This window comes from Perissodus microlepis, chromosome 13, assembly GCF_051167445.1.
Source record: "Perissodus microlepis isolate ML-2025 ecotype Zambia chromosome 13, ASM5116744v1, whole genome shotgun sequence".
Classification (NCBI taxonomy): domain Eukaryota; kingdom Metazoa; phylum Chordata; class Actinopteri; order Cichliformes; family Cichlidae; genus Perissodus; species Perissodus microlepis.
Window position 1 is genome coordinate 13561976 of NC_140473.1, and position 27421 is coordinate 13589396.

A 27421-nucleotide genomic window follows, 5' to 3' on the forward strand; every position below is an offset into this window, starting at 1 on the left:
TAATTTTGTCCAATTACTTTTCAAAATAAAATAGAGGGCACCTTTGAATTAAAGCTGAACCTTTGTATTTCAATTTAGAATACACTGTGGTGTAGAGAAAAAAATACTACAAAAATAACATTTTAAAAAGTCACTGGTCAAAAAATTGTGGGCCTAACTGCATCTGTGTCTAATGTTTAGTTTTTAAAAAATCAATAATAATGCCCTTAGTTAAAAGACAGTACTGTGCACATCTAATATTAATACTAATCTTTACCACGGTAAAAGTAGAAGAAATTACTTTTTTCAAACAAGTTACTCATAAATTGTTTTTTCCACAGGAGACTTCTTCTGCCTCTCACTGGCATCCGGGTTTGTCCAGCTGCGATACAATCTTGGGGACGGCACCCACATCCTGCAGTCCTCTGAACAAGTGGACTTAAGCGGCAGGACCTGGCTCACGGTTAAGGCTGGCCGAACCGGTAACCGAGGCTTCCTCAGTCTGGATAACAAGGAAGTTAGAGAAAATGTGACTGAAGGCATGGCCACACTTGATGTTGCTACTGACGTCTTCGTCGGAGGCGTGTCGACTCTGAGCTTTGTCTCCACGGATGCAACTGAAGGGGATCCTGTGAGCTTCACTGGTGGCCTGCGAGAGTTAACACTCAATGATCGAGAGTTTGAGTTAACAGAGAGGGGAGCTTTAAGTGGGGCCAACATAGGTGACTGGGATGGGACAGCCTGCGGGTACAAGGTGTGCCAAAATGGAGGTCACTGCAGGGCAACAAGTAGTGACTCGTTCACTTGTGTATGTCCGCCATTATGGACCGGTTCTGTGTGTAACCAGTCTGTGAGCTGTGTAAACAACGTCTGCAAACATGGTTCCTTGTGTGTGGCATCTAGTGTCACCTCGTATCACTGCATTTGCCCCTTAGGGTGGACCGGGAGGTACTGTGACAAGGAAATGTCCACAGGCACTCTGAAGTTTGTTGGAAACTCTTTTGTTAAATACTGGGACTCTAAATACAACACAAGAAACTTAAAATACACACAGGTTTCTTTCAGCTTTCTCACAGTCTCCAATGACAGTATGATCATGTGGATGGGAAAGGCTGAACACGAAGATGATGACCACCTTGCAGTTGGACTTGAAGGGGGCTATCTTAAAATAACAGTCAATCTTGGAGAAAGACTTTCCCTCCCATTGATTTTCAGAAATCTCACTCTCTGCTGTAACAAATGGCACAATGTCTCTATATCTCTAAATAGCACTGTTATTCAAGTGTTACTGAACAGCCAGGAGATCCTCTCTGAAAATGTAGATCCATTTGAGCGATATGTAGCCTTAAACTACGGGGGGCAGTTTTACTTTGGAGGGTTTGAACTGTACAGAAACATATCAGGTGTGACCTTGGGAATGTTTTCAAATGGCTTTGCGGGGAATCTTAGAGATGTCTGTTTGTTTGGAGATACCAAGCAAGGGCTGTTTCTTAAAAAAAGTGAAGGTTTTAATATCTTTGATGGAAACGAGTAAGTGAAACTGCAAGTTCTGGTCTTTACAACAGTAGGAAATGTACCTTTTAAGGTAGTGATATTGTGTTTTCTAGTATTTAGTCATGTGAAAATCCAAGTGCACTTTTACTGTCTTCATGTTCTTTATACAGACCAAGGTGGAGATTTTTGGCTGTAATGCACAGTAGGACATTTGCTGAAAACCAAACAGCATATCAACACAGATGACTCCAACCAACTGTCAAGCACAGTGGTGGATGGGTGACGATTAGGGACATCTAATCAGAGTCGTTCATGAACTCCCCTGTACATTTAACGAAAGATTGTTCAAAATTGTGTCATGCAACAGGACAATGATCCCAAGTGCAGCAGCAAATCTACAACAGAATCAATCACCTCAACATGACTGAAATGTTGTGGTGGAAACTTAAGAGCTGTGCAAAAACAAATACCCTCAAAACCCAATGACACGAAGGAATGCTGTAAAGGGTGGGCCATAATTCTTTCATACTGATGTGAGATACTGATAGTCATACAGAGTAGTTATTTAAAGTTACTTCAAGACTGCCGCTAACGGTGGTCCTCCAAGTACTGAATCGTGGAGTGCACTTAGTTTTTCACAGGACTGCATACAGTCCTGTTTTTTAAAGCAATTGAATTGTACTACTTGTTTCTTCAACACTTTACATACCAGTTCTGAGTTGCACTTAAAACTCAGTTTGATGAAACATATACATTTAAAGTGTTAAAGGACAAATTAAATTCTCTGATCCCTTGGCTGACTTTTCTGATTTACATCACTTTCCAAACAAAAGGTAAAACTTAACATGACACCCATCTACCCATCTTGTTAATCCATTTTCTTTTGCTTAAGAGCTAACAAAAAAAGACATCGATGCACCTAACCCCGCAAACTGCATGTCTTTGGACTGTGGGAGGAAGCCGAAGTACCCAGAGAGAACCCACTCACATGATGGGAGAACATGCAAACTCTACATAGGGGTTCCCCGTCAAGATGATGGATTCAAACCAAGGACCTTCTTGCTGCAAGGTCGCAATGCTAACCATCTAGTTCCACCACATACAGACCACTTTGATTTTGAAGGGACCAGATGAGTGAATCTCTCCTTTCTGTCAGTGTAAAGATGTTTAACTACACATTAAACCCCTGAGATATCTTAATATAAAAAGAAGTACAATTTCAACAGCACGTCTCACTTTTTCTATATGTTAACATGAAAATATGGAAAACATTCTGGTAGCTCATTGTTTTTGTTAATTCACAGAAAATATTAGTTTACCAAAATTTCTATAGATTGGTGAAAAAGAGGCACATTCCTATCATTTGTTTCTTTATTACTTCGTTCCTTTAACAAGAATGGCCATGGGGGTGGTCTTTATCAATAGGAAAAGCTGTAAAACTTAGTTATAAAAATACACTTTACTCAAAAACACATGCCCTCCTTCACTTTTCCCAATCATCCAGTGGGCCAGATCGGAGTCTTTGCTGGGCCGATTCTCCCCCCCAGGCCTCATTTTTAACACCTCTGACCTAGTTGGTTTTAATACATTTTTTAGACAAAGAATTTCTTTAAATAATTAACAATAAAAAAAGGATCAGCTTTATTACGAACTGTACAATAACACAGTGCAAAGGCACACTTCATCTCTAATGTATATTACAAGCCAACATGTACATGCTTTCTCAATAGAAAGCAGGTTTATAAAATATTTAAGCAATTTAAAAGAAATGTTAAAAAAAAAACTCAAGCTGCTGTTTTCAGTTAAATACCTTCTATTACATTCAGGCCAAATGAACTCAGCATAAATTATCCAAGTGGTCCACTTGTTTGTTGTTATGTTGCCTTGAGACCGAAACCAATCAGTACAGCAGCTCAATATGAACAACATATTTACAGTAAAAAGTTTAAAAGTTAAAAATGTTCCAATATTGACTTTTTTTTTTCTTGGTCTTAACTGAACTGATCCATAATATCATAATTCCATTGAAATTATATTATTTTGGCTTGTATGCTGAGTAACATAAAACGTAACTTTAGTGAAAGACACGGTATACAGATGCAGACTGGTGCGTAAAACAACTCCACCAGCACCAACCAAAGTGGTTTGTACCAGCTGTGTGACCAACAACAACCGAACAGTCCTCCTGAGAGCCCCAAACGCTCTCTGAACAAAATTATGAGTAACTGTCTTTTGAACTTCTCCGTCCATTCTCGTAATCAGAGTCCCGTCTATGTCTGTGCCTGTCCTTGTGACGGCTGCTGTAGTCGTCGCTGTGATGCCTCTCTTTCCTCTTCTCAGCATAGCGGTCATCCGAATGTCCGTGGTGCCTGCCCCTCTCCCTGTACTTATCATCATAGCTGCGATCGTGCTTTTTCTCCCGCTCGTGGTGCCTGCTCTTTTTACCGTGATAGGAGTCCCTGTGGTAGCTGTGCCTTCCGTGGTCTTTGTCTTCTGTGTGTCGCGGCCTCTCCCACGGGTCACTGTATCGCTCCTCTAAACGCTTGTAGTCTTTGTCCACGGATGAGGGTTGGCCAGATGGTTCAGAGCAACTCTCGGGGTACTGTGACTGAGGTCCAGGGGGAGCCTGTGAAGTGCTGTCTTGAGCCCACTGCATGCTATGGTTCTGGTTCTGGATGTGAGGGGTGGGTACAGTATTAGAAGTAGGGGCAGATGGAGAATCATAGCTGCCAGATTCCTGAGGCTGTTGCTGCTGCAAAGGGGACGGTCTTGTGCTGTTGTTTACTGGGAGAGCTGGTGCCATTACTGGGTTATACTGGGACTGAGAGGCTCCTGTTTGACACTCTGCTGGAGTTCCTTGGACCGTAGGAGGATTCACTGTCTGAGTCAATACAGCACCAGCCTGCGCTACACCAGGCTCATTCTTTTTACAAGGAAACGACTGAACGGCTGTTTGACTTTGTTCTTCAGCTTTGTGCTTGGCCTGAGAGAGCTGTAAATATCCTTGGTGAAATGGGACGATTAGATCATTCCTAGTGCTGCTCAACACAGGAACAGGTTTAGGGCTGGAAGGATCTGGGAGGCTGGCTTTATCCTTCTGTGGCACCATTGTTTTATCTTCATTCACAGTGGAATATGCTGAAGATTTTTTCAATATTCCACTTAAAGGAGGCTTTGAGCTACTTGCGTGATCTGCACCAGACTGGGATTTTGGCTGCAACAAAGAATTCCCTTCAGTTGTTTCTTTTTCACTTTCAGACAAAAGGCCAGTGTCGCCTTTGTTTGCCGACGTAGCACTGCTAGTTTCAGTCCCGCTTGGAGCTGCTGACAGGCCTGCCAGGAAGTCTTCAGTCGATACATCTGGAGGCTTATCTTTGAGTGAGACAGATGTACCCTGGCTCCCTACTGCAGCTTTCTTTTCCAGCAAGTTAGTAGCAGCTGATGTATCAGATGGGCTTGATAGCTCCGGTTCAGTTTTAGCAGGTTTAGCTTCTTTCTTCTTGATGACAAAGCGCTCTCGTGGGGCAGCAGCTGTTGGACTTTTTGAGCTCCCAACTGATGTCTCCGGTTTTGGAGCAGGCTGAGTCTTCAAGGCATCCTGTGCTGTACTTGAGGGTTTAAACCCAACATCAGGCAGAGGTGGTAATTCTCCACCCCAGCCTACTAGCACACCTGGAAGAAAGCGAAGGGGTTTCTGGGGCTCCTGATTGTTGGTCTCCTCTGGTGCAGATGTTTCTTCAAAAGACTGTGCAATAGGCTCGTCGACATCTTCAGTAGTGGTAAGTGGTTTTTCCTTCTCCTTTTGAAGTGCACTAGTCAAGGAAGAGAGAAAAAATTTCTCATCCTCCTCTTTTGCCCTGGTTTCTTTTGTGGAAATGGTCACAGGTTTTATTTCAGGAATAATCCTTGCAGATTCGTTCACATCCACAGTAAGAAAATCCCTTTTCGGTCTCTGGCGAATAATAAGTCCAAGGAGGAGGTTTCCACGGTTGTTTTCTAAACCTGAGAAATTAAAACATTAAGTTTGAACATTTAAAAAAAAATCAATTTTTTTAATTTAATGAGAGAAAAATAATTGTGTTCCGGTTACCTGGCCCATCAAAGGGAACAAGCTGATGTGGAACTTTTTCTGTGGCACCTAAAGGGATGAGGTACATGTCTTTCACTTGTTTCAAATTATTGGACACCACCCCAAAACGCCTACGACTGCTGAAGTAGGCATACAAAAGAGTATAAGAGATCTCATCTTCCTCAGTCTCAGGGGAGAAGCGAATCAGGCACACTTCCTTTAATAAAACAAAAAGCATGTGTCAGTAAAATCTGTAACTCATGAATCAACCTGCTCTGTTAAAAATCAGAACTTTTAAAGAGTGGTATTCAGTTCGACTTACTCAATATCAGGAATAATTAAAGCCAATTTATTTCTGTATAATCATAAGCAAATCTCGGAAAACAAGAGAAACTTACTTTTGTTCCAGTTGCCCGAATTTTCTCCAAGTAGTCCCACACCGTCTGAGGACTAATCCTCCCACCAACCTGTATGCTATCTGGAAGGTCCTATTGGAGAAAAAACATGTTTTTAGATGAATAAATAAAAAGAGCACACCTTATGGAGTGTTAGAGATACAAAGTAGTTGGCAGTATTTGATCACTCATAAATCTGTAGTTACGTGGGAGTAATGTTACAATTCTAGTTCTTCCAGCTGGACTGTGGTTTATATTTCCTGTGTCCTAATAAACTGTTCTGCAACAACAAGTGTCAGCACATTTCTGCAATGTTTTGTTTTGTTTTTTTAGTACATAAATACTCATGTCTGACTGCCATTTTCTCCCTGTATCTGTGCTAAAAGCAATCTTTATCTCACTGCCATTCATCAGAACTGGCTCTTGCCTGGCTGTTGCTTAAACAACTGTGTCAAAGAATACTAATATTCAGGGTTCATACGCATTTTTCAGGGTCAAATTCAAGCACTTTTTAAGCACTTTCAAGGTCAGTTTTCGAGCTTTTCCAGCACATTACCAAAAAAAAAGAATGCATGTTTCACTTAGCATCACCTCAGTAAGGCCATGTAAAAATTAAAACAAATTGAAACAGACTGACATGCAAAGGTGCTCGGCAGCCCAGGCAGAGAAATTTTGCTTTTAGACTTTGCGACTCATTTTATTTCTCTATCTGATAAGAAAACTATTTGGTCAGATAGTTATTTGTGTTGAATGAAATGCAGTTTCAAGCACTTTTAAACACCACATCTGAAATTCGGGCACTTTTCAAACCTTGAAAAGACAATATTAAAATTCAAGCATTCAAGGATTTCAAGCACCCGTAAGAACCGTGAATATTTGTATTTATTGTCTTTCATCTACCTCAGTTTTCCCCTTTTCATTGTCAACCATAGTTTACAACAGCTGTTTAAAACCCAAGTACAGTCTGATGTGTCAACTTTACCTCTGTCAAGTTGTCCAAAACACCTGAGACGGGAAAAGCTTTTGTCACCAACTTTGCCACAGCGTGCATATGAATGAATCCTTGCCACAGACACTTAAGGTTGGAAAGGAAAGTAGCTTCTTCCTCTCTTCCAGCTGCATGATCAGACCTGTGACAATGAAGGAGAAATGAATTAAGCGCTGAAAGAAAATATTATCCAGATCCAGACAAAATGTCTAAAACAACTGCTTACCGTCCTTCGTACCCTGTCTGAGCATTTTGGAAGCTCTCCTCTAAGACAGTGAGGTGCAGGTCATCGTCGATTGCGGACGGCGTGGTCCCCTTTGTCTCCTCTGATTTGGTAGACTGCCTCCTAACCACTGTAGTTGCAACTTTAACCACTTTGGTTGGTGCCTCCTCAACAGGGGGCGCCATTCGACCTTCAGAAAATATAACACCAGCGGTCAATGGTGACAATACTGACTGAGATGTTTTATTAAAGACACAGGTTAATCTCTAGTCTTTTTTTGTCCTCATGTTATCATTTACCTGTGCAGATTTTACAGTGTAGGTCAAATAAGTGAGACTTGTGTTGGCTAGTAGTGTCTTTAGCTGTGTTAGCATTCTCTTCCTTCTTCTCTGGAGTTTTTGGAGGTTCTGCTGAGACTTCAGTCACTCTGGGAGGAGGTTCAAGCTGGAAAAAAATAGGAAATAACAAGTTTAAGCAAACACGTCACTAAGTCTGTTGCATGTAAACAGAAGCAATCTGTCGCTATATTCAGCTTAAATGGATTACATGGGAGGAAAATTGTAGGAGCTTTTTACATGAGGCACAAAGATATGAATGCAGTACATTTCACAAAGTAATCAGACAGATGAACAGAACTGATGATGGTATATGAAGCGATGTAACTAATGTAAGGATACACATCTCATCACATTTCACTTACTATGCATGTTAAGCGTAAACAGCACAATGATACCCTCACCTCTACAGGCTCCGGTGCTTTTACTGGTTCTTGACTTTCAATTTCAATTTCCCCTTTGTGTGTGATCTTAGTAATCGGTCGTCTCTCTGCCTCCCTTTGCTCTTTTTCAATCATCTCAATAGTCTGTAAAGCAAAGAATTAATTTGTTTTTTTTTCTATTCTAAAATACAACCATCTTTAAAAATACACTGTTAAACTATTACCTTAATAATATTTACTCAGTTTAAATCGGACATCACAACTGTAAACTACTGTAATTTGTTTGGTAAATTTATGCAATACTACTGGGGGAAAGACAAGCATTACTTACATGTCGGTTCTCTCTTTGTCGCCAAGCAGCCAGTTCTTTTGAGGCCAGTTCCTCGGGACTCATTCGAATTAAGTTAGCAGGAGAAATTTCACCTTTGAGAACCCTCTTACAAAGGATCTAAAAAGATCAATAAAGACAAAGCAAATGAAACTATGCTTATAGTAAAAGTGGAAACATTACATTTAGACCATGCCTGACATAAAATAATACTTACATTATTTTTAGTATCTTTAAGGTTAAACATTAAGCTTCTGTATTTGTTCTTGTACTTGTTGTCAGTGTCCTTATACAAGTGAAAAAGTTCTCGCTCTATCTTCTTTGCAAGTTCGGAAGCCCTTTCCACCGAGATGTTCAAATCAGAGTCCTTCAATCTGAAATGCGGAAAGTGCACATAGGCGATTATAAAGTGCCCTGATTTTAAAAAATGTAACATGCACACAACTGTCGAAAGTGTTGAAAAACTGACCTCTGTACGAGGATTTCTTTCAGAGAATCACGCACACTTCTCCTGATTGCCTCCAGAGACACGGGTTTCTTTGAAGCCAAGGATGGAGCCTTATGTTTTGACTCTTGTTTCACTGAGACACCTGTGAAGACAGAGTGACAAAATCCACTGAGTGAGTGGGGAAGAATCTGTCGTCATAAAGAAACATTTATTCCACACAGACTTTGCTTACAAAAACTATTTAATCCCAAAAAAAAAAAAAAGGACATCCTGAAATCCTAACATTAACAAAAACTACGTACAATATGACACAGATATGTTTATACTGTATAATGCACAATATCATTTTGTTAAATGTTACAAAATGGACTTATTTCCAGGATGGCATGTAGAGTATTTTCTCATACGAACAATTAAAAAATAAATACTTTTTAAAAGTCTGCTGTGAAAACTCAAACCAGAACGTGTAATTACATCTGACAAGATCTGAGCAGATTACCATCCAAAGCACATTTCTAAAACACAGAGTAAATTAAGAGCTGTTCAAAAACGCTGCCTGACTGAAATCTGGCAGACTAACTTTGATCACATTTTAAAGAGAACGAGTAATACAACTCGTCCGCATAAACGCAGCTGAGAACAAAATTATTAAATCACAGATTATAAACACAAATTTATGCAACTGTTATCTTCCATGCTGAGGGGGAGTGTGTCTGAAATTTAAAAAAAAAAAAGGCTTGTATTTTAGTATTAGGCTCACTGACTTGTGCTGCATTATGTTCCTACTTTAGTAGCTGTATGTTTAATAGAGTAAACTGATAAGTAAATACCCTGATGTTAACTACAGAAGTAATGCTATTACTTAAGGTGATGCAATTTTAAGCTCTCTCATATATAAATGAGACCTCAAAGGACTGTACTAACTGTCATTAATATACTGTGCTCATGTGCTGTGAAGGTCCTAAGTTAATTTTGTTTACACACCCAGTGAATGCAGCCTGGCCTTGAACCCAATGTGATATTAAAACAGGACAAAGTTAATTATACATTCAAAGCTAATGAAAAATTACCTGTTTTATGAGCTGCTTCTCGGGCATCTGTGGACTGCCTTCTCTCTGCATCCTATTGTAGGAATTAAGTCCCCGTTACATTAATTTTATATATCATAAGACTGAAAACATACATATGACAACAACAACACACTTTACATTATACCCCTTGGCTAAAGTAAAAAAAAATGTGAGCTTTTGGTGTGTAAAATCATACTAAAATTTGGCGAGTGCACTGTGTTGATCACACACCCATGTGCACACCTCTTGTGCTGGCAAAGTTAAATCAAAGAGACAAACCATTGCATAATGGTAACAGTGGCTATGATTAGTATCAGTGCATAAATTAGCTGGGGAAAGATATAAATATTTGCTGTGTATGAATAGTTTAAATCCATTAGATATAAATAAATATTTCTATCATGAGTTAGAGTTAACTTAGAGATACTGCTTACCTTTTTTACTGGTCTGACTCCCCCTGATGTGAGGGGTTGAGAGGACCCAGGACGAGGTTTAGGAGGCAGCTTCTGGTCGGGTGTCTCGCTCTTTGCTGGAGCTTCTGGTTTGGGTGCACTCGCTGGCTCAGGCCCCACCTTCTTGGTTTCTTCCTCGCAGCACTTTAAGCACACGTACATCTGGTCCTCCTCCTCCATTTCTCGCACTTTCGCCAGGTCAAGACCAACACAGTCACCATGGAACCAGTCATCACAGCGACCGCAACCTACCATAAACCTAAAAAAAAAACAAAAAACCGAAGTACGATTATTAGAGGCGTGTTTGCAGCTTAGCACTGGGACAGAAACAGAATGCGACACAGATGCAGAAATTCTTTTACAGCTGATGTCTGCCTAAAATGACAGACATCAGCTCAGCGATTAAACTGGATTTTATATTTAGGTTAAGGAGCAACACTTACATGTTATTGTGATGCTTTTTGCAGAGGCCACAACAGTTGTTTCCATCCCACATGGTCTCACTATTAGCGACTTGCTCGTCCACAGCGTCCTTCTTCACAACGGGCGCATTATCTGGAATAAACAGCTGCGGCTCATCCACAGAGATGCTTCTTGCATTTTTACTCTTTTGTCTCTGAAGAATCTTCTCTAGCTTTTTCATTTTGGACTTTTCCTGCCCTGCTTCTTCAGGTGTTTTTAAAGAATTTCCTAGATGACTGTGCGGGGGAGGAGTCTCACTTTTTGAGCTGTTTTGGGGCGTACTACGTTTGGCTGGTCCCTGCTGATCACCAACGCGGTTGCCAGATGATGGAATTTTCTTTCCCACAGAAGTAGGAGAACTTGGTAATTTTGGCTTCACTTTAGCATCTACTGCACCCTGTAGCTTTTGTACTTTAGTAGCATGCTCACTTTGAATGTTTTCTGCAGGCCTTTTCAAAGGTGCAACATCTTGCTTTTCCTTTCCAGATTTAGTTTTGTGCAGCTCTCCTCTTGGCATGATTTTGGATGGCATATTTTGGGTAACTTTATGCTCCTTAATTGTATTGCTTGTTTTATGTAAAACCAATTCCTTATTCTTTACTGATGACGGTCCTTGTTTAGGCTTTGGCAGCATTTTAGACACATTCAGTTGTTTTTCATTACCATCTGTCTTGTTACTAACAGTAGCTGTGTTGTTCTCTTTGCTCTGTGGCTGTTTAATAACATCATTTCCTTTACTGACTGGCTTTTGCTTCTCTGGAACACTCTGATTGTCGAGTTTTGCCTCTTTTGTGCCTGTATTTAACGTCCCGTTTGTCGTCTGTACATCATTTGGATTTACATATGGGCCCAGCCCATGACTTGCATCATCAGCTGAGCTCTTCTGACTTACATCCATCTCTTCCACACTCTCTGCTACGGGATTCTGTACACTGGCTGCTTCATCTGGCAAAACTGTGAAACCAACTTCCCCACCGTAAGAAAAACCATCGTCCGAGCATGCAGACTGGTTTGCATCGACACCCTGTGTGTACGATGGTCCTGGTAGCAATTCAATCTTGAAACCTCCAATTGTGACTGTCAGTCGTCTCAATACAACAGTTGGATTCAGCCAGACCCCACCATCAAGCTCATTAATGTTGACACGTCCTCCGAGAGTTAATTCTCTCTTTAGATCAGGACCTGTGACTCCTTTCTCAATAAGAAATGACTTGCATAGCCTGTTGGCTGGTTTCCTTGCCGGCCGCCCTCGGGTCATGGTATTGGGTGTGTTAGGCTCCTGGTCACCACTGTGTTCTGTTTAAATAAACAAAAGCAAAACTTAAAAGCAGCTGATGTTCTTGGTGACTATTATGCTATCTTGGCCAGGTCTCCCTTGAAAAAGAGGTTTTAATCTCAATGGGATCTTCCTGGTTAAATAAAGGTTACATTTTAAAAGCAGACTAGTCGACTACTCTAAAAGACAGGGGGGAAAAACATAGAAAACATTAACTGAGTGCACTTTAAATGGAAAAAGTTCTACATTAGCCAAATAAATACTTCCTGTGTATTTTAGAGGATATATTAAAACTGTTAATGACCTTCCCCAGTGAAATGTGCAACATGTTCCAGTGTGAATAGTTTTGCAAACACACACACACACAATATCAGATTATTTTGCAGAGCTAGGGTAACCTTAGCAGTACTAGCACCGGTATCCTTTATGTATTTGGTTCTGTCTGTCCACATCTGGCTAAAGAATATGGTTACACCTGGCTTAGATTGGTATTCTACTTTTTATTCTAAAAAAAAAATTGACACACTGCTGCTCTTTTATTCCTTTTTTTTTTTTTTTTCCACATTAGTTAGTACGGCTGTCATCTCTTTGCTTTGCCCCTTGCTTGTTTACAAAAAAAAACAGAGAGAAGAAGAGAAAAACAGTCTGTTGGGACTGGAGCCCTGTGGTGTCGTAACACCTTTGAACCAGTAACTGCGACTGTACATTAATAAAAATACTAAATGTAACCAAATCGCAAGGGCAGCAATGTTTAAGCATCTAGTTGTGTACATCCCTAAAAGTCTCACAGGGTGGAAAGAGAAAGAAAATAAACTTGCATCGACTTACCGTTCTCTAAACTGCGTGAACGTTTCTTCTGCCTGACATCAAGTTGCTTAACTTGTGCACTCTCTGAAACAGCTGGTTCACCAGGGAGGCCTGTGGGTGCCGAACCACTATCGAGACCTGCAAAAGCAAAAATAAATAAATGTAATGTCCTCAATAAATATACAATTTGAAAAAATGTAAAAACTGCAGTCCAAATTCAATGGCAGTCTGACACTGCTACATTTACAATAATACTGAATCCTTTTATATTGTTTCTTTAAAAAAAATGTTCGTATTTTTCTCCATCATTACTGAAACAACACTACTTTAATTTACCTTCAGTTACCCTAACGCTGATATTTACGTGTTGACAAGTAAAGAAGCACGGTGACAATGTTCCCTGCATATCTCAGTACAAGACGACCCTCTACAGTGTTTGTTTTTTGAAGCACCTAAAGAGTTAAAGTCTAACTGAGCAAAAATCAGCACAGATAAAATACTCTGTAGGTGAAGAATCAGAGTTATACATTAACAACTTAATATTTAAAACTTTCACCATCAACTTTTCAAGTAAAGTGTGGATGACTTTTTTTTCCAGGCAGCCACACATGCATCTGTTAGTTAACTTTCACTCAAAGTTTGAATCTACACTGATTTATCTACATTTTGGCCACTTTTTTTTGTGCCTTCAAACATACTTGTGGAGCCAGCAATCTGAAAAGCAGGGTCTTCATTATCCAGTAGACTGAACTGAGTGCTTGCACATCCAAACATGGGATCTTTGTCACTGAGCATGTTCTTCAGTGAATCTTCCAGTCTGAGTCCTGTCCCAAACTCATTACTGGCTTCACACTCCAAATTCTGACCTATTACCAGGGAGTCATCCAACTGGTCACTGGGTATTAAATGGTTAAAGGTGTCCACAATATCCATGAATGCTGCTGCCTTCCTGCACCAAAAACAACACAGAAAAGATGCAGGAATAGCAGACAACTGATAAACTGTTAATATATGTTTCTCTGTTTGTTTTTCAAAGACAGCAACGTCTTATGTTTCTCCCTGCACCACAGAATGCATCCAATTATGGGGACAAGTGTAGTACAAACTAAGCAAACCAACAAAAACAAAATATTCCCTGATTTCGAGGGACAGCGAAAACTTTGTTTTTTGTTTGTTATCAGTCACAAAGTTACAGCGAGCGATCGGTGCACTTTCTGAAGACTTTGCCATCAGTTCAGTGTATACATGTTGTATCTGATGAGCAAAGTGGTATATACCTTAAATCTCCACATATGGGAAGCCTCATCCAGCTACTCTGCAGTCCTCACACGTTAACCCAACGCTTCTTAGCCACTTCTATTTTTGTTTCTGTGCATTTTCAAAGATTTTTATCGGGTGAGTAATGTAAATACAAGAAAAGCATGTCTAAAACCAACGACTTGCAATAGTAAATGCTACTATTTTCACATCAAGCAACACCACGACTTCACAGCCTGGAGAAGGCCACAATCAGTGTGCAAACCAATAACGCTACATGAATGTTAGCAAACTAAAGCGCATCTCTGGACGCTTTTATTTAAGTTCAGCCAAAAATATCTTTCTGTCCACGAGAAGCACGGCGTTCCTGACGCCAGGTTTTGCCAATGAGTTGTTAGCTAGTTAACATGCTAACGTTTATGTCAGCTATGACAATCGCGTATGTTAGCAAGCTAACGGTAACTTATGGAGGAAGTTACCACTCAAGCTAACTCACTTTTTGAAACCCATTCAGCCTTACAGGCAGCACATTTGTATCAACAAACAGCCGCGCCCGAAAATTTCAAAAGCGCCAAACAAAATGTGCAAACATATGGTTAGACAGCTCGACGATAAATATGCACGACGGCGAGCTAGCTAGGCGGCTATAGCACAGGCCCTAGCTGCCAAGTTTGTTTGTAGCCTGAGTGCAGCTAGCGGACGTTACTTGATGACCCCCCCACATGCATCTGTTCCAACGCTTGCAGCTCAAATATTTACAAGTAGTTATTTTTACATATACATATTTATAGCACTCCCACCTCTCTTGTCGCGATGCTGTTGCCAACTCATGTACGGTTACATACTAGCAAAGCAGCTCCCAGTAACTTCCTCCAACTCAGCCGTCATTCGCCCCGATGCTGCAAAGTCCCTGACAGGCAGCGCGGCGTTGTCACGTGGCTTGTGTTTACAGGTAGCTTAGCAGCCGATTGTACAGAGAGAGCACATCTGGATGGTTTGTTTTTGTTGTGTCTGCTTTGTCAGTGTCCGGATGGTTAATTTTCACGAAGAGCAAGCGGTTTGTTTTTATCAAACTGTCGACCGTCGCACGTAGAGAACACGAGAAGCTGGACAGGCTCGAAGAAAACTTCGCTTTATAAAATGGCAAAGTTACATATTTAACACAGCCTGGTATTGAAAACAGTCGGTTACGTAGTAAAGTAGATTTGCCATTCTTTTCTGAGTGCATGTCCTGTAATAGAAACATTTTTATATAAGGAAAAGGGCGAGCAAAAGCTCCTTAAAGTTTAAGTTTAACTCTTCGAGGGCTCATACTATTCATGATGTTTGAGTTCATTTGAGTTAAAATATATAAAATCATCATCATCAAGGATTGTTATTTCTTAAGTCGTTTGCATATTTCTCATACTTCCATGTTTCAGATCATCAAATATATTTAAATGTTAGACAAAGAACGTAAGTAAACACAAGAAGAATTTTTAAATGGCAATTTCATATATTAAGGGGAAAAAAGCTATCCAAACCTACTTGACCCTATGTGAAAAAGTAATTGCACCTCTTTGGAAATCAAAAATTAAACGTGAACCACATTTTTTGGAAAGCTGCGTTCAAGTTTTCCTAGACACACCTGGGGTTGATTTCTGCCAGACCCGGGTATCACTTTACTAGAACCTGCCTGACAAAGTAAAGTAGACTAAAAGATAAAACAAAACAAAACAAAACAAAGAAACAGCACATCATGCCAAGGTCTAAAGAAACACAAGAGCAGCTGAGAGACAAATGTCACTGATATCTATCAGTGTGTAAAGGGTTACAGAGTCATTTCTAAGACTGTGGGAATTCAGCGAACATGTCTTCATGAGTAAATGACAAAAAAGATACTTTGCAAAAATGACATCGATGCAGTTCCAAGGTGAAAACCACTGCTGACCAAAGAAAGTGCAAAGGCTTGTGTCTTATTTGCCAAAAACATCTTGATGATCCTTTGGTAAGAGAAAATAAATGAAGCTTTCTCCTTTGCTCAGCAGATTTGAATCTTGTAGTAAATAACTTCTTCAGATTGACAGTTAATGTTGCATTTATTTCTTTGAACATAATGAATGACATTTTTGAGTCAACCTTATCGTGAAGTTTTACTAACTGAGATTTCAGAAAACAATTTGCTGGTGTAATCTCTTGAACCCATCTTGTGTGTTATCCAAATATCTCTTTTCTATAGTGTTGGGTTTGAAACTGATGTCATATACTTTACACCCCAGACCAGCACAATAACCGAGATATGAAGATTAAAAAAGAATACAAAAATGTAAGCGTGTTGCAGTCCAGTTGTTTCAAAATATTAAGTAAGGTCAACAATGTTGTTTAAATGATGAATGAGATGCTCATGAATGATACAGTCTGCTTTAATAGGGATGCTTAATTAAATTAATTAAATAAAAGGATGGATGTGTTTCAGTTATTTAAGATTCAAGAGATCAACATTAAAAGAAATAACACATTTGCACATACTATATATATCCTTTATTGCATTCATCCATTAGTCATCACTCAGTGCAACTCTACCTACCACAATAGGCTCTAACATTACTTCAATATAGTCTTTCAAACAGTGTAACTTTGAAGTAATTTTTCATTACAAAATTTAGGAAAAACGTTTAAGAAGTCAGACATCCTTTACTTGGAAATGTGATCCAGGATTCAAAGATTAAAGAGCAAAGATTTTCTTATCAAAACAAAACCAAATGAATGCACTGAGTCATGCATTTCTATGTTTAACGCTTACTAAACTTCAATCTCTAAAAAATTTTTTTTACCACATTTTCACAGTATATGTATATAATGCTTATTTTAATATTCAACCTTTAAAATAAAAAAAATGCATTTTATTTATGTTGAAGCAAATGTGTTTAATAAAAGTTAGAAAAAGTGAGTTAAAAATTATAAAATTAAATTATATAAGAAAAATTATAACGCAGCCTCACATTGCACAGTGATTAATAAGAAGAAATAAGTGTTATTTTTTTATTGCTTTTATTGGGGCAACTGCTCTTTTAATCTCTCATGCGGGTCTAATCCATACCACAGTACATCCTGTTCCACAGCAGCCCAAGCCATTCGCTCAGTGGTAAATGTGGCAGCCCAGTGGCCTGAAGGAGAAACAACAATTGCACCTCCAGCTCCTTTGACACGGTCTCCCATGTGCTGCAGAGACATCTGCGAAGCCTCTGTTACTGATTTACCTGTAAAGTGGAGAAGAAATAGGAACACAGGCGGCTAATGAAAAATGGAAAATTAACTTCAGCTTGTGTTATTTCGCAGCACATTCTCCTTTAATAATTGCTTCTAAGATCTTCTTAATCTGCTCAGAAACACAATTTACTAAATAACTGTGAGAGGCAATATTGCAAAACTGGAATTACTCAAAATTACATGAGTTGCACTGTTCAGGATAATGGACTAAAACATGAAGAACTGATAAATTCCCATAAACAAACTGTTTGCGTTTGTGATACTTTACCTTGTTCTATTTTTGAAAGAATGAGTCTGGCCAGTGTGACTTTAAGAATAGATTCTCCATGGCCGGTACAGGATACTGCACCACTCAAGTTGTCTGCATATCCTCCACAGCCTTATTTACAAGAGACAACATGAACAACAGAAGCAAACATTAAAATACCTTTTTGCAGATTGCAGTGAATATGCTAAAGTAACCTGTAGTAAAGTGAAGAGTATGATTAAATGAAATGTTTGGACAATGTAAGGTCTTTGGTTTGACTTAATATCATTTTACTGTCAGTGTTAAAACAGCAGTTTTAGAACATGTAAATAAATAAAGTCATACCAATGACTGGGGAGTCTCCTACTCTTCCAACCATTTTATTCCTAATCCCTCCCGTTGATGTTGCACATGCGACATTACCAGCAGAGTCGAGAGCTACCGCCCCAACGGTATCATGAGCCCTGGGATGAAGAAATGTTACATTATTCAAAAAAATCAGCTGCAAAAGAAAATGCAAATTAGATCTGAAATGTTTTCAGACATAGCATCACAAGGGGGAAGCTCATTTGATTCATTATAACACACAGTGCTTAGACAACTGATCAATGTAAGGCTGATGCCAAAACTGGCCCAAATTTCAAAATGTGACCTTTATTTGCCTAATAAATATCAATATCATTTTTTGTTTTTGTAAATTCATAAACCTAGGTCTAGGCTGCTGGGGGCTTCCTATTGATGTTTCTTCTTCATTCACCTTGTTTACTCTCTGTGTCTTTATGTGCCATTCTGCATTCAATTATTAATAACTAATAATAACCAATGATTAAATGCTCTTTTCTACAATATGTCTTCTGTTTTGTCTCTCTCCCCTCACCCGCCGCTGTCGCGGCAGATGGTTGCCTCTCATGTCTGGTTCTCCAGGAGGTTTCTTCCTTTTAAAAGGGAGTTTTTACTTCCCACTGTCACCAAATGCTTGCTTGGTCTTTTGATTATTTGGGTTTTCTCTACCTTACAATATAAAGCACCTAGAGGCAACTGCGGTTGTGATTTGGCGCTATATAAATCCAATACAACTGAATTGAAATTGATCCTGCAGATGCATACCATTGAGTGTTGAAATCTTCTATTACTCCAGTCATGTAATTCTTGTGCTTCTCCCATTCTCTCCTCTCGTACTCAGTCACCAGTGTTTCAGTGGGGACTGTGCTTATACCAATGCTTTCTGCAAACAAGTTTGCACCTTGGCTTGTCAACATTACATGGGATGTCTGAGGAAGAAAATAGGTAAGACAAAGTTGAAAGATTAAATAAATCTCGCAGCACTGAACATAATGTAGCAAACATAACATTGCTATAAGGTACCACTAGAGACAAAAGCAGCTTCATGTATCAAACTGCGATTCCACAGAAATTATAATCATAAAAGCAACAAGCAGGATACTGGCCATGCACACAAGGAATATCTCCCTCTGCCCAGAAAGTTATCCAGATGCCAGCTTGAATTATAGCAAGACACCCTCAATAACCAAGTTTACCAATAAGACTGTGTTTTCTTTGCAAGACCTGAAAAGAACTTAGAAAATTACTTTGGGGGACTTCATAATTTTTTTTCAGAATGGACAATTCAGGGACAAATGTTATTTCCAGAACTATATAATAGGCTTTCTATTACTCTGTCCTGAGCCTGACGGATTGCCTCCCCACTCTTTGGAGAAATCACCTGTGCCTCTACCATACATCTATATATTCACATGCATACCAGCAGTGAAAACACTGCATTTGCTTTACTGAAGAAATGTCAAAATGGTACTAGAATGTGGTCAATATAAATTATTTAATCCTGTAATGTCCTAAACTAAATGTTTTTATGAGATTTACTGTAAGATGCAAATATTTATTTGCTTTTCATTTACTGTGTCATTAAAAACACATTGCCATGATTTCTTTAGGTTATATGAAAGAGTTACTTTTATACTTTTATATTTCTTGAGTCTTGTGAGGTAGTGTAGACCAAGTGGCAAGGAAGGTGATAAGTAGATAGCATCAGCATACCGGTCAAGTTTCTTTTAAGTGTACTTTATTTCTGGCATCTCCGTTATACCATTTTAAAACCACTCTGGTAGGTAAAACTCTCACTTGCTTTATACAGGAATTTAAACACACCTGAACCTCATTAGTCTCTACCATTGAAATATAGGTTAGACCAAACAATACGATTCCAAACAAAAAACAGGAATAAGATTATGCATCCGATTGAGAAACTCATTTACACAGTTAATTGGTTTGAAAAGTTAAACACTACAATACAAATCAAAAGGTTACTTTAAAGAAAATAAACAATACTATGCAAAATGAAAAACCCTTCATTTGGTTTCCCCCAGTGACGCACTCAACGACATCATGACCCTATATAAACAGGAAGTACCGAGGCGGCCCCTCCCACACACCTGTTTTAGATATAGGACCTGAACAATTGGACAAACATGGTAAACAACATAAGCAAACACAATTTACTAGAAATTTACCTGTGAACAGAAGAACATTCAAATGACCTGATGGTTAGTAGTATTTGCTTTAGAAACATTTCCATGGATGTAATAGATGTAACTAATGCTACCACAAACAAACCCAGGATAGTATGTAAAGCAAAGTTACACCAGCAATGTCTAAACTAAAGCATTATGTAAAATAACAAGGGATAAATTATCAATATGGTTAAAGGACAAGTGGTAAATGAGTTCATGGCTAACCACTTTGTCTAACAACAGAATTAGTGTTGCATATGCTATTATTGAAATTGTGTCACTGTGGTTACCTAAATGTAGTACACTGTCTGAAGTACTGACTTACATTTTTAAATATGAATTATATAGAACTCAGTTCTTCTAATTCTTATTTTTTTTATAAAGTTTGCATAATGATTACTTGATCTGCCTTCCTATTTTTTAGTCACGATCAAAGAAAAATGTGGCTTCTGCTTAAGAGAAATCACCGTTATTAGGAAAATCTTGAAAAGTTAATCTCTTTAAACAAAGGATTTGGAAGTGTAGTCTAGAACTGCTTTAACCACACCCATTAAAACAGGACTGACAGAGCTGTCTTTTCTCTCCTGACCCCATCACTCTTTGCTGTTTTTACCCATTTAAATTTAATTAGGTTTTATATTAAGTAAAATTGTTCACAAAATGAAAGTCAAATTTTAGATTCTAAAGCCCATTGTAGTTAAGAGCAGAGTGTTGTTAAAATCAGTGACCTGGATATCTCCGTTTGACTGACAAGCCGTCTCAATGTGCCCAATCAACACTGGAAAGACTTCAGAGTGTCTTAAATAACTGTTGCAGTCTGAAGCCTTCAGACATCTCATGGACAAGGTGATACAACTGATTGCTCCCTCAGGGACTGCTCTCTATAGTGAACAACCTCTAAATTCAGAGAGGTGGTTCAGAATGATACAAGCCAGACTGTGACTGAAACCAACAGGCATAGAAACCTGCCTTCACATCAAAGCTGACATTGTTGGTACTATGAAGACAGTCTGCTCTGACAATAGTTTGAATGATAAAAGCTTGAGTTAGTTTGAATCAGATTGCTATTCAAAGCTCATCGGCTCATCAGTCCTAACATCTTCATTGAATTAATTCCTGTCCCTGAGTTTTAAAATAATATATATTCTATATACATATAATACAAAGGGTATTCTGCACTAAAGTAGTGATACTAAGTTAAAATAATTCCGTTTAGCCAAAGTACTTCTATGAGCAAATCCTGCCTTCAAAAGTTTGGTGACTAAAGTAAAGATGAAGTTTAAAAAGAGCTTTGAAACCTCCACAGCATGGATCAGTGCAACATGCCTGGCTAAAATGTTTCTTCTTCCTGCAGTTGATTGGTTCTTTGGGGACAGGGGTAAGACAACCACCATCTTTGTTTCAACCTCACCGATTGTCTTTTCTGTATTCTACATTTTCATATATTTCTTTTTCATGATTATTGAACAGATGGACACAGTTGTTATGTATAAAATTTGTCAAAAGGTTTGGGATCCCCAATGCCTCATACACTTAGGAATGCCAAAATAAGGGACTTAAAGGGATAAAATGCAGAGTTCAGATGAAGCACGTATGATTGTGCTAATGGTATTTTTGTAAATGCAGTATTACAGTTACAGATGTAATAACATGGGGTAAAGTAATCATTCAGTGAGGATTCTGAATGAGAGAAGCTCAACAATGTTATGAACTGGAAGTCAGAGGGTGAACATGCAGTAACAGTTAAAAATATGCAGGAAGTACGGCACAACAAGAGGCATGTGCAAACGAGAGTGATCTCAGCAGGAGTGTGTGTGGTGTGGGGGGAGTAGAGTTTGTAAGAGTAAGAAAAGTGATGTTTCAGTAATGACAGAAGGTTATTCCTCTGGAGCAGACAGATCATGTTGAAGAAAGGATTATACCTAAGGCACTCACAGGTGGATTATAAAATGAGGAGTATCAAAAGATTAACCAAGCCAAACAACTACATTCTGAAAATTGGATTTATAATAATTCACTGCTCTCTTTGCTGTGGTGAATTAAAGACTTCAGGGGTCTTTGGACAAAGTCACTACTTTTCCATCTGATCTACATCATTCATGGCTGGGGAAGGACTTCTGTTGTGGCCAGGCAACAATCGTCTCTTCTTTTTCTCACAAAGTCAGTAATAGATACACAGCCTCAGGGCTCGCAAAATCGCTAGCCCGACGTCCCGGGGCTAGCGATTTTTCCAGTCGGGCTACCAAAATCTGTCTCTGCCCTGCCCGTCGGGCTATCATAGGAAAATATATTTCAATGCTTTTGCATTCTTTCGGAAATGTAGCTGGGTAATTATGTCATTGGCATCGGTGAGCCACTGTCAATATGTGACATATTGAAATCGTGTTTGAATTTGCGCTTGTTTTTTGCTTTCACTTTGCAATGGCGCGAACTGTTTTATAGAGAGCGACAGCACTGATTGGTGGGTGATGATAATTTGCGCACCAATTCCTCTGACATCGTCTTATCAATCGTTAGCTTACTATGCAAACATGACAAGTGAAATCTCCCGCAGCTTAAACATGTGAGAGGTTGATCGCGCAGAGAATCGCTGAGCGTTATGTGAGTGCGTGTGTAAAAGCAGCAGGATATATATTTTAGTTCTGCTGAGCCAAATAAGACAGGTCAGCGTGAAGAAGTGACAGCCAAAGAAAAGCTTACCACAAAACGGAAAAGTTATGACAAATCAGACTATAAGGCAAAAAGAAAGTGCAGCTTTATGGTTTCATGGACAAAAGAATTTCTGTGGCTGCGATATGATGAGCTATATAACCAGGGCTGCACATAAGTGGTCCGCAGGTGCGCATTCGCTGTCAAAATAAAAAACGCGCACAAGATAAGAAGTTGCAACGCGTGTTTGCGTACATAAGATTTTCTGGAGGAGGACAGACATTTGTTTAGAACTCTTAAAGATGTCGAAGAAGCAAGCTCCTTTAAGCAATTACTTTGGTGTTCCTCCACATCCAAAGAAATGTCAGAAGGAGTCCGAACCACAAAAGAAGCACGTATTCTCGGAAAAGTGTTTGCAGGAGGTGAGCTGGCTTCAAACAAATGATGAACGCACAGAGATGTGGTGCAGAATGTGCCGTGAAAATCCCACTCTAGCGGACAAAAACAGTGCCTTTTATATGGACGCAAACGCGCGTTGCAACTTCTTATCTGGTGCGCGTCTTTTATTTTGACAGCGAATGCGCACATGCGGACCACTTATGTGCACCCGTGTAAATAACATAATGTTCTGCCGGGTGTGTTGTTGCTTTTCCCTCGATTTCTGAGTCGACAAGCGCCTTTGTTACTGGGACCAGTCATTTTAAGAAAGGCCCCCATTAGAACCCATGAGAAATGCAAGAAATGCATTATTGCTCAGTCTGCAATATCTTTCCCAGAACAAACACCAATTGCAAATAACATACTAAAAATAAACCTGAAAATCAGTTTAGAATAGCGTACTATGTTGCAAAGAGTGAACTACCACTGGCATAATTTAGCAGTCTTTGCAAACTTCAAAAAGCAAATGGCCTCGATCTTGGTTCCACTTGCCTCTTTCCCGTGACTTCAGTGGAAATTTCAAATTCAGGATCTGACACAGACTGATTCATGTCCTACACAGTTCTTACAAGTTCATAGAAATTTCTGTTCAATTAGAACCAAGTATTTGAGTTGATGATTGTAATTTTTATACAATGTTGTAATTTGTGTTTAAACAATTTTTTGATTAATGTTTTGTTTCCATTACAATATTATACTTTAATGTATAATATTGTAACGGAAACAAAACATCAATCAAAAAATTGCTCTCTTTTTTATTCGGGCTACTTAAATTTATTTTGGGCTACCAAAAACTGAAGAGTCCCTGCCCGAAGGGCTACCAGGGATTTTGAAATTTTGCGAGCCCTGAGCCTGAGCTCTAATGACTAGTCTAAGTGATTTATAAAGTGATTTGTGTGAAGCTGCATGCTATACCCCCGTCCAAAGTAAATATTCAACTTGCAGTTAAAAATTAAATTGTGGATGTCATCCAACAGTAAAGACTGTGTTTTGTGTTTAATGATTACATATTTTGATGTTTCTAACAAGGTGTCCTAGCACATAAAAGAAAACAGATCCTTGTTACCTATTTTCCTGGAAAAAAATGTAGCAATTTGCCAAGTGCACAGATCCTTATGGGAAGAGATGCCATTAACAAGTATAATTGATGAATAGGGTTACTTAAGTGCATTATTAGAAAAAAAAAAAGGTAGGCAGTTAGAGCTGGCCGTTTCTCCTGGCCACCAACTTAAACAAGTTTCTGGCAATTCCTTTTAAAGCAAATGGAGAACTGTACCACACCACCTGTTCACAAGTAGCTGGGATCTAACACATTATAGTATTGATAAAAAAAAATCAAAATCTTTAATCAGATTAGTACACCAGTAATCAAATATATTTTTAAAAAGATAGAAACTAAGAAATTTAGACCTTCTCCATCACTGCCCGTGCCAGTGAAACAGGGTTGGCAATGTTCTTTACTGAGGACACCGCACCAGTGGCAAGTGTCCTTCCATCCATGATAATGGCATCCAGCTCCACTTCTCCATCTTTATTTAGTACTGCTCCGTGCCCTACAGAGAAAAACAAGTTAGAGATGAGATAAAAACTATGTTTCCATGTGTTCACTTACATTATGCCAGCTCCACCCTTACAAATATGCAGGGTAATGGCAAAGCAGTACAGACACTGCAGCACCATACTACTGACTGATGTCTAGTTTGTCTGACTTTCAATGGCACAAATGATTGTAGAAGTTCTTGGGATATTCATACTTTCTATCATACCCATATCATTATGTTGACTTCCAACTCCATATTTTTACTCATAGATTTTTTTTTTAATTGATTCAGTGTGCAACTGACTCTGGGCTCTGTAGTAAAAGACGGCACTTTATATGTTTGACAACTTGTCAGGGTAAAGAAAGCAACAGACGATGTTAATAGACAGATATTAAGGTTTAGCCAGAGATCATCGCTCATATTCTTAAAGGAGTCCTGATGGATATTCTCATCATGACCAGTAGATGGAGACATTGTTCTGCAGTTGAAGCCAGCTTAAACAATAAAGGAAAATGGGCATTCTCATTTGGCTGCTGTATGGACATGTGAAAGGAACTGGGGTTTTATGCTTTACTTATTTATTTGAGTAAAGGTGAGGGTGCTACAAATGCCGTATACAAAGATGAAGCCCCCATTTAATAACTTCCATATTTTCAAATGGAACTACTTGGCATAAATGTGTCCCAATCTAATAAAAACCGTCTGTACCTGCGTCAAACACAGTGTTATCTTCCAAAGCCCTCACAGCCACTTCAACAGCATCCACTGCACTTCCTCCTCGTTTCAGCACTGAAAATCCTTCACGTGCTGCAGTTTTTACTCCATCAACAGAGGCCTTGGCCAGTTCATCCGGTATGGCCCATGCCCCACCATGCACAACCAAGACTGCTGACATCTTTGCTTTCCTGCATGGAATAGACAAAGTAGTTTATTAACAGGTTTCAGCCCAGAAAATAATTCACTTTTTCTTTGAGCATTAGGAAAAGCACCAAGTGATCATTGGTATCTTCTTTTTGCCTTGATCCAGACATACTTCTCAAACTTTTACATACAAAGAAATGTCTTTCGTTTAATAAACGGAAACTGCTAAACTAATTATTTGCTCTGCACTCCACTGGTAATGTATTTGCACCACATGAATTTGCACCTTGGAACAACTGATACAACTTCTATCGAAGATCATATCATCAAGACTGAACTTTGAAATGTGGTCATTCCTTCATTTATCCACAGTTTAGCAAATAGCCCGTGTTGCCAGTTTTTGGCTATTGCCTGGCTATTAGAAGACCAATTCAATTAGAACAGCTGTTAATAATAAGTTATCTTAAATGTATTATGGCTTTAGCAGCTTTGAATTACCAGCTACAATCAAGTACTAAACTATAATAATTGATCTAATCATAATTTGTTATGGTTCAATTTTTATGTGCACATAAACATTTTCCCCTATTACCTGGATGCACTTGAACTGTGTTTAATGTATTGTAATCTACTCACAGTCGCTGACGTGATATTGATAGTTATTAATTTCATTCGGACCAACCTGTAACATATTGAGACGTTGCATTTTGTCCTACCTTTTCCGAGCCTCAGAATTTCCGGAAGGATAAACACTTCGCCATAGACACGTGACTTCAAGAGACTACTGTTCGCGGTTTAACCAGCGCTTGCTGCACACTGACGTCAAGTTTGACACTATGGCCACAACCGAGGAAAGACTTCCGACAAGTTTTCAAAATTAAATCCTCACGCCACTAAGCAAACTAAGAAGCACAATGTTAAAAGGCTCATCTTGTATGGCGTTATTTTTGTGCCACTATTCTGAGCGCACGTAAAGTGGCACAAAAATAACGCCATATACGGACAGCTATGCTCCTTATCGCTGAAGTACTTGGGTATTGTAATGTAGTTTTATTGTGAAAACATCTGAATTTTTGGAGTCGTGTGCTTGGCTCGATAAAGGCGGAGCTAAAAAAGGGCAAAAAGAGGACAGAGTTTAACAAATGGTCAAGCAGTTGGACTATCAGGTTGTTCAGTCTGACGTCACTGGCCGTGTCTGGGCCTAAACTCCGCTGCAGGTCCATATATCAAACGATCACTATGGCATTACTGAGAGTTGAAAAACTGTCTAAAGTCTTTCATCTTTAATAAAATGATCAGCGTTCTGCTCTACCAGGTGTAACAATTGAGTTTAACATCCAGGCATCCATGAAAACGGAATTTATGACATTTAACGGAGGTAGAAGTTAGCAGGAAGTTAGCTCGCTAGCTTCTATCTAAATACAATATAGCATGTCCTGACTGCGGGGTTTTGGAAACAAATTAAAACGTACAGCTCTGTTATCACTTCCAGCATAAATGAAGACAGGAAACTAAACAGCAGTGACGTTTGTAGGGTTACTGAAGTTGGGCTAGCTGGTATATAATGATGTGCTACGTGACCGCTAGCGACACAGCTATGTTAGCATAATATAAACAAGCTAACTTTTTTTCCACTCGATAAAAGTTAACGTGAGTGTTCTCAGTGGTCAGGAACAAATGTAATCGCATGGCAGGATGCTGTAAAAGGACCAAACTTCAGCCAGGAGAACAACTGAGATAATCCATCCACAATGAGGTTAGTCATTCATATACTGCTGCATGGGCTGGGCTGTAGTTACATCCTAAGGTTTTAAAAACTGAGCTTAAATAAATGATTAGCGGTAATAAAAGCCGAGGGAGGTCAACAGTGATCGCTGACTGTTTTAGGAGCTTTTTGAGATTAAATAGAAGAAAATACATAACATTAAACATGTTAACAACA

The 27421-nt window shown here is 39.0% G+C and overlaps 3 protein-coding genes across 6 annotated transcripts in view; 1 reads left to right on the forward strand and 2 right to left on the reverse strand.

The window, feature by feature from the left end:
• Window positions 1-2268, forward strand: part of eys (EGF-like photoreceptor maintenance factor) — a 159481-nt gene extending 157213 nt beyond the window's left edge. Inside the window, exon 51 of the mRNA XM_084948199.1 lies at window positions 321-2268. Within this exon, the coding sequence (XP_084804325.1) occupies window positions 321-1513 (1193 nt within the window). The 3' untranslated portion in view covers window positions 1514-2268. The remainder of the gene's footprint in view (window positions 1-320) is intronic.
• Window positions 2269-3090: 822 nt separating this feature from the next.
• On the reverse strand, window positions 3091-14903 carry phf3 (PHD finger protein 3). 3 transcript variants are annotated; one of them, XM_084948201.1, is made up of 16 exons: window positions 14767-14886; window positions 13408-13658; window positions 12731-12847; window positions 10608-11922; window positions 10147-10423; window positions 9713-9764; window positions 8664-8784; window positions 8412-8568; window positions 8198-8314; window positions 7888-8010; window positions 7448-7592; window positions 7164-7338; window positions 6920-7067; window positions 5941-6030; window positions 5564-5759; window positions 3091-5475 (listed from the first exon to the last, which is right to left on the reverse strand). In XM_084948201.1, the coding sequence occupies exons 2-16, from the start codon at window positions 13640-13642 to the stop codon at window positions 3689-3691; spliced, it is 5055 nt and encodes a 1684-aa protein (XP_084804327.1). In that variant the 5' UTR covers window positions 13643-13658; window positions 14767-14886; the 3' UTR covers window positions 3091-3688. The 3 variants fall into 3 exon arrangements, with proteins under 3 accessions (XP_084804327.1, XP_084804326.1, XP_084804329.1); XM_084948200.1 differs by having other exon boundaries at window positions 7152-7338; XM_084948203.1 differs by lacking the exon at window positions 13408-13658 and having other exon boundaries at window positions 7152-7338; window positions 14767-14903.
• A 1560-nt stretch (window positions 14904-16463) lies between these two features.
• On the reverse strand, window positions 16464-26302 carry LOC146374808 (isoaspartyl peptidase/L-asparaginase). 2 transcript variants are annotated; one of them, XM_084949102.1, is made up of 7 exons: window positions 26162-26302; window positions 25327-25523; window positions 24488-24630; window positions 18570-18733; window positions 17808-17926; window positions 17484-17594; window positions 16464-17205 (listed from the first exon to the last, which is right to left on the reverse strand). In XM_084949102.1, exons 2-7 carry the CDS (start codon window positions 25511-25513, stop codon window positions 16997-16999), a joined length of 933 nt encoding a protein of 310 aa, XP_084805228.1. In that variant the 5' UTR covers window positions 25514-25523; window positions 26162-26302; the 3' UTR covers window positions 16464-16996. The 2 variants fall into 2 exon arrangements, with proteins under 2 accessions (XP_084805228.1, XP_084805227.1); XM_084949101.1 differs by having other exon boundaries at window positions 26196-26301.
• Between the last annotated feature and the right edge of the window lie 1119 nt (window positions 26303-27421).

Bases quoted from the DNA above. Each gene is read 5' to 3' on its own strand.
- phf3 (XM_084948200.1), bottom strand. From the start codon at position 13,642: ATGGATATTGTGGACACCTTTAACCATTTAATACCCAGTGACCAGTTG. The intron at 11,923-12,730 runs GTAAGTCGATGC...TTATTTAAACAG, and splicing joins TTCACGCAGTTTAGAGAACG to AACACAGTGGTGACCAGGAG. The intron at 10,424-10,607 runs GTAAGTGTTGCT...TTTTTTTTTTAG, and splicing joins AAAAAGCATCACAATAACAT to GTTTATGGTAGGTTGCGGTC.
- LOC146374808 (XM_084949102.1), bottom strand. From the start codon at position 25,513: ATGTCAGCAGTCTTGGTTGTGCATGGTGGGGCATGGGCCATACCGGAT. The intron at 17,595-17,807 runs GTATGACTTTAT...CTTGTAAATAAG, and splicing joins AGGAGACTCCCCAGTCATTG to GCTGTGGAGGATATGCAGAC. The intron at 17,206-17,483 runs GTAAAGTATCAC...TCCACTTTACAG, and splicing joins TCTTTCAAAAATAGAACAAG to GTAAATCAGTAACAGAGGCT.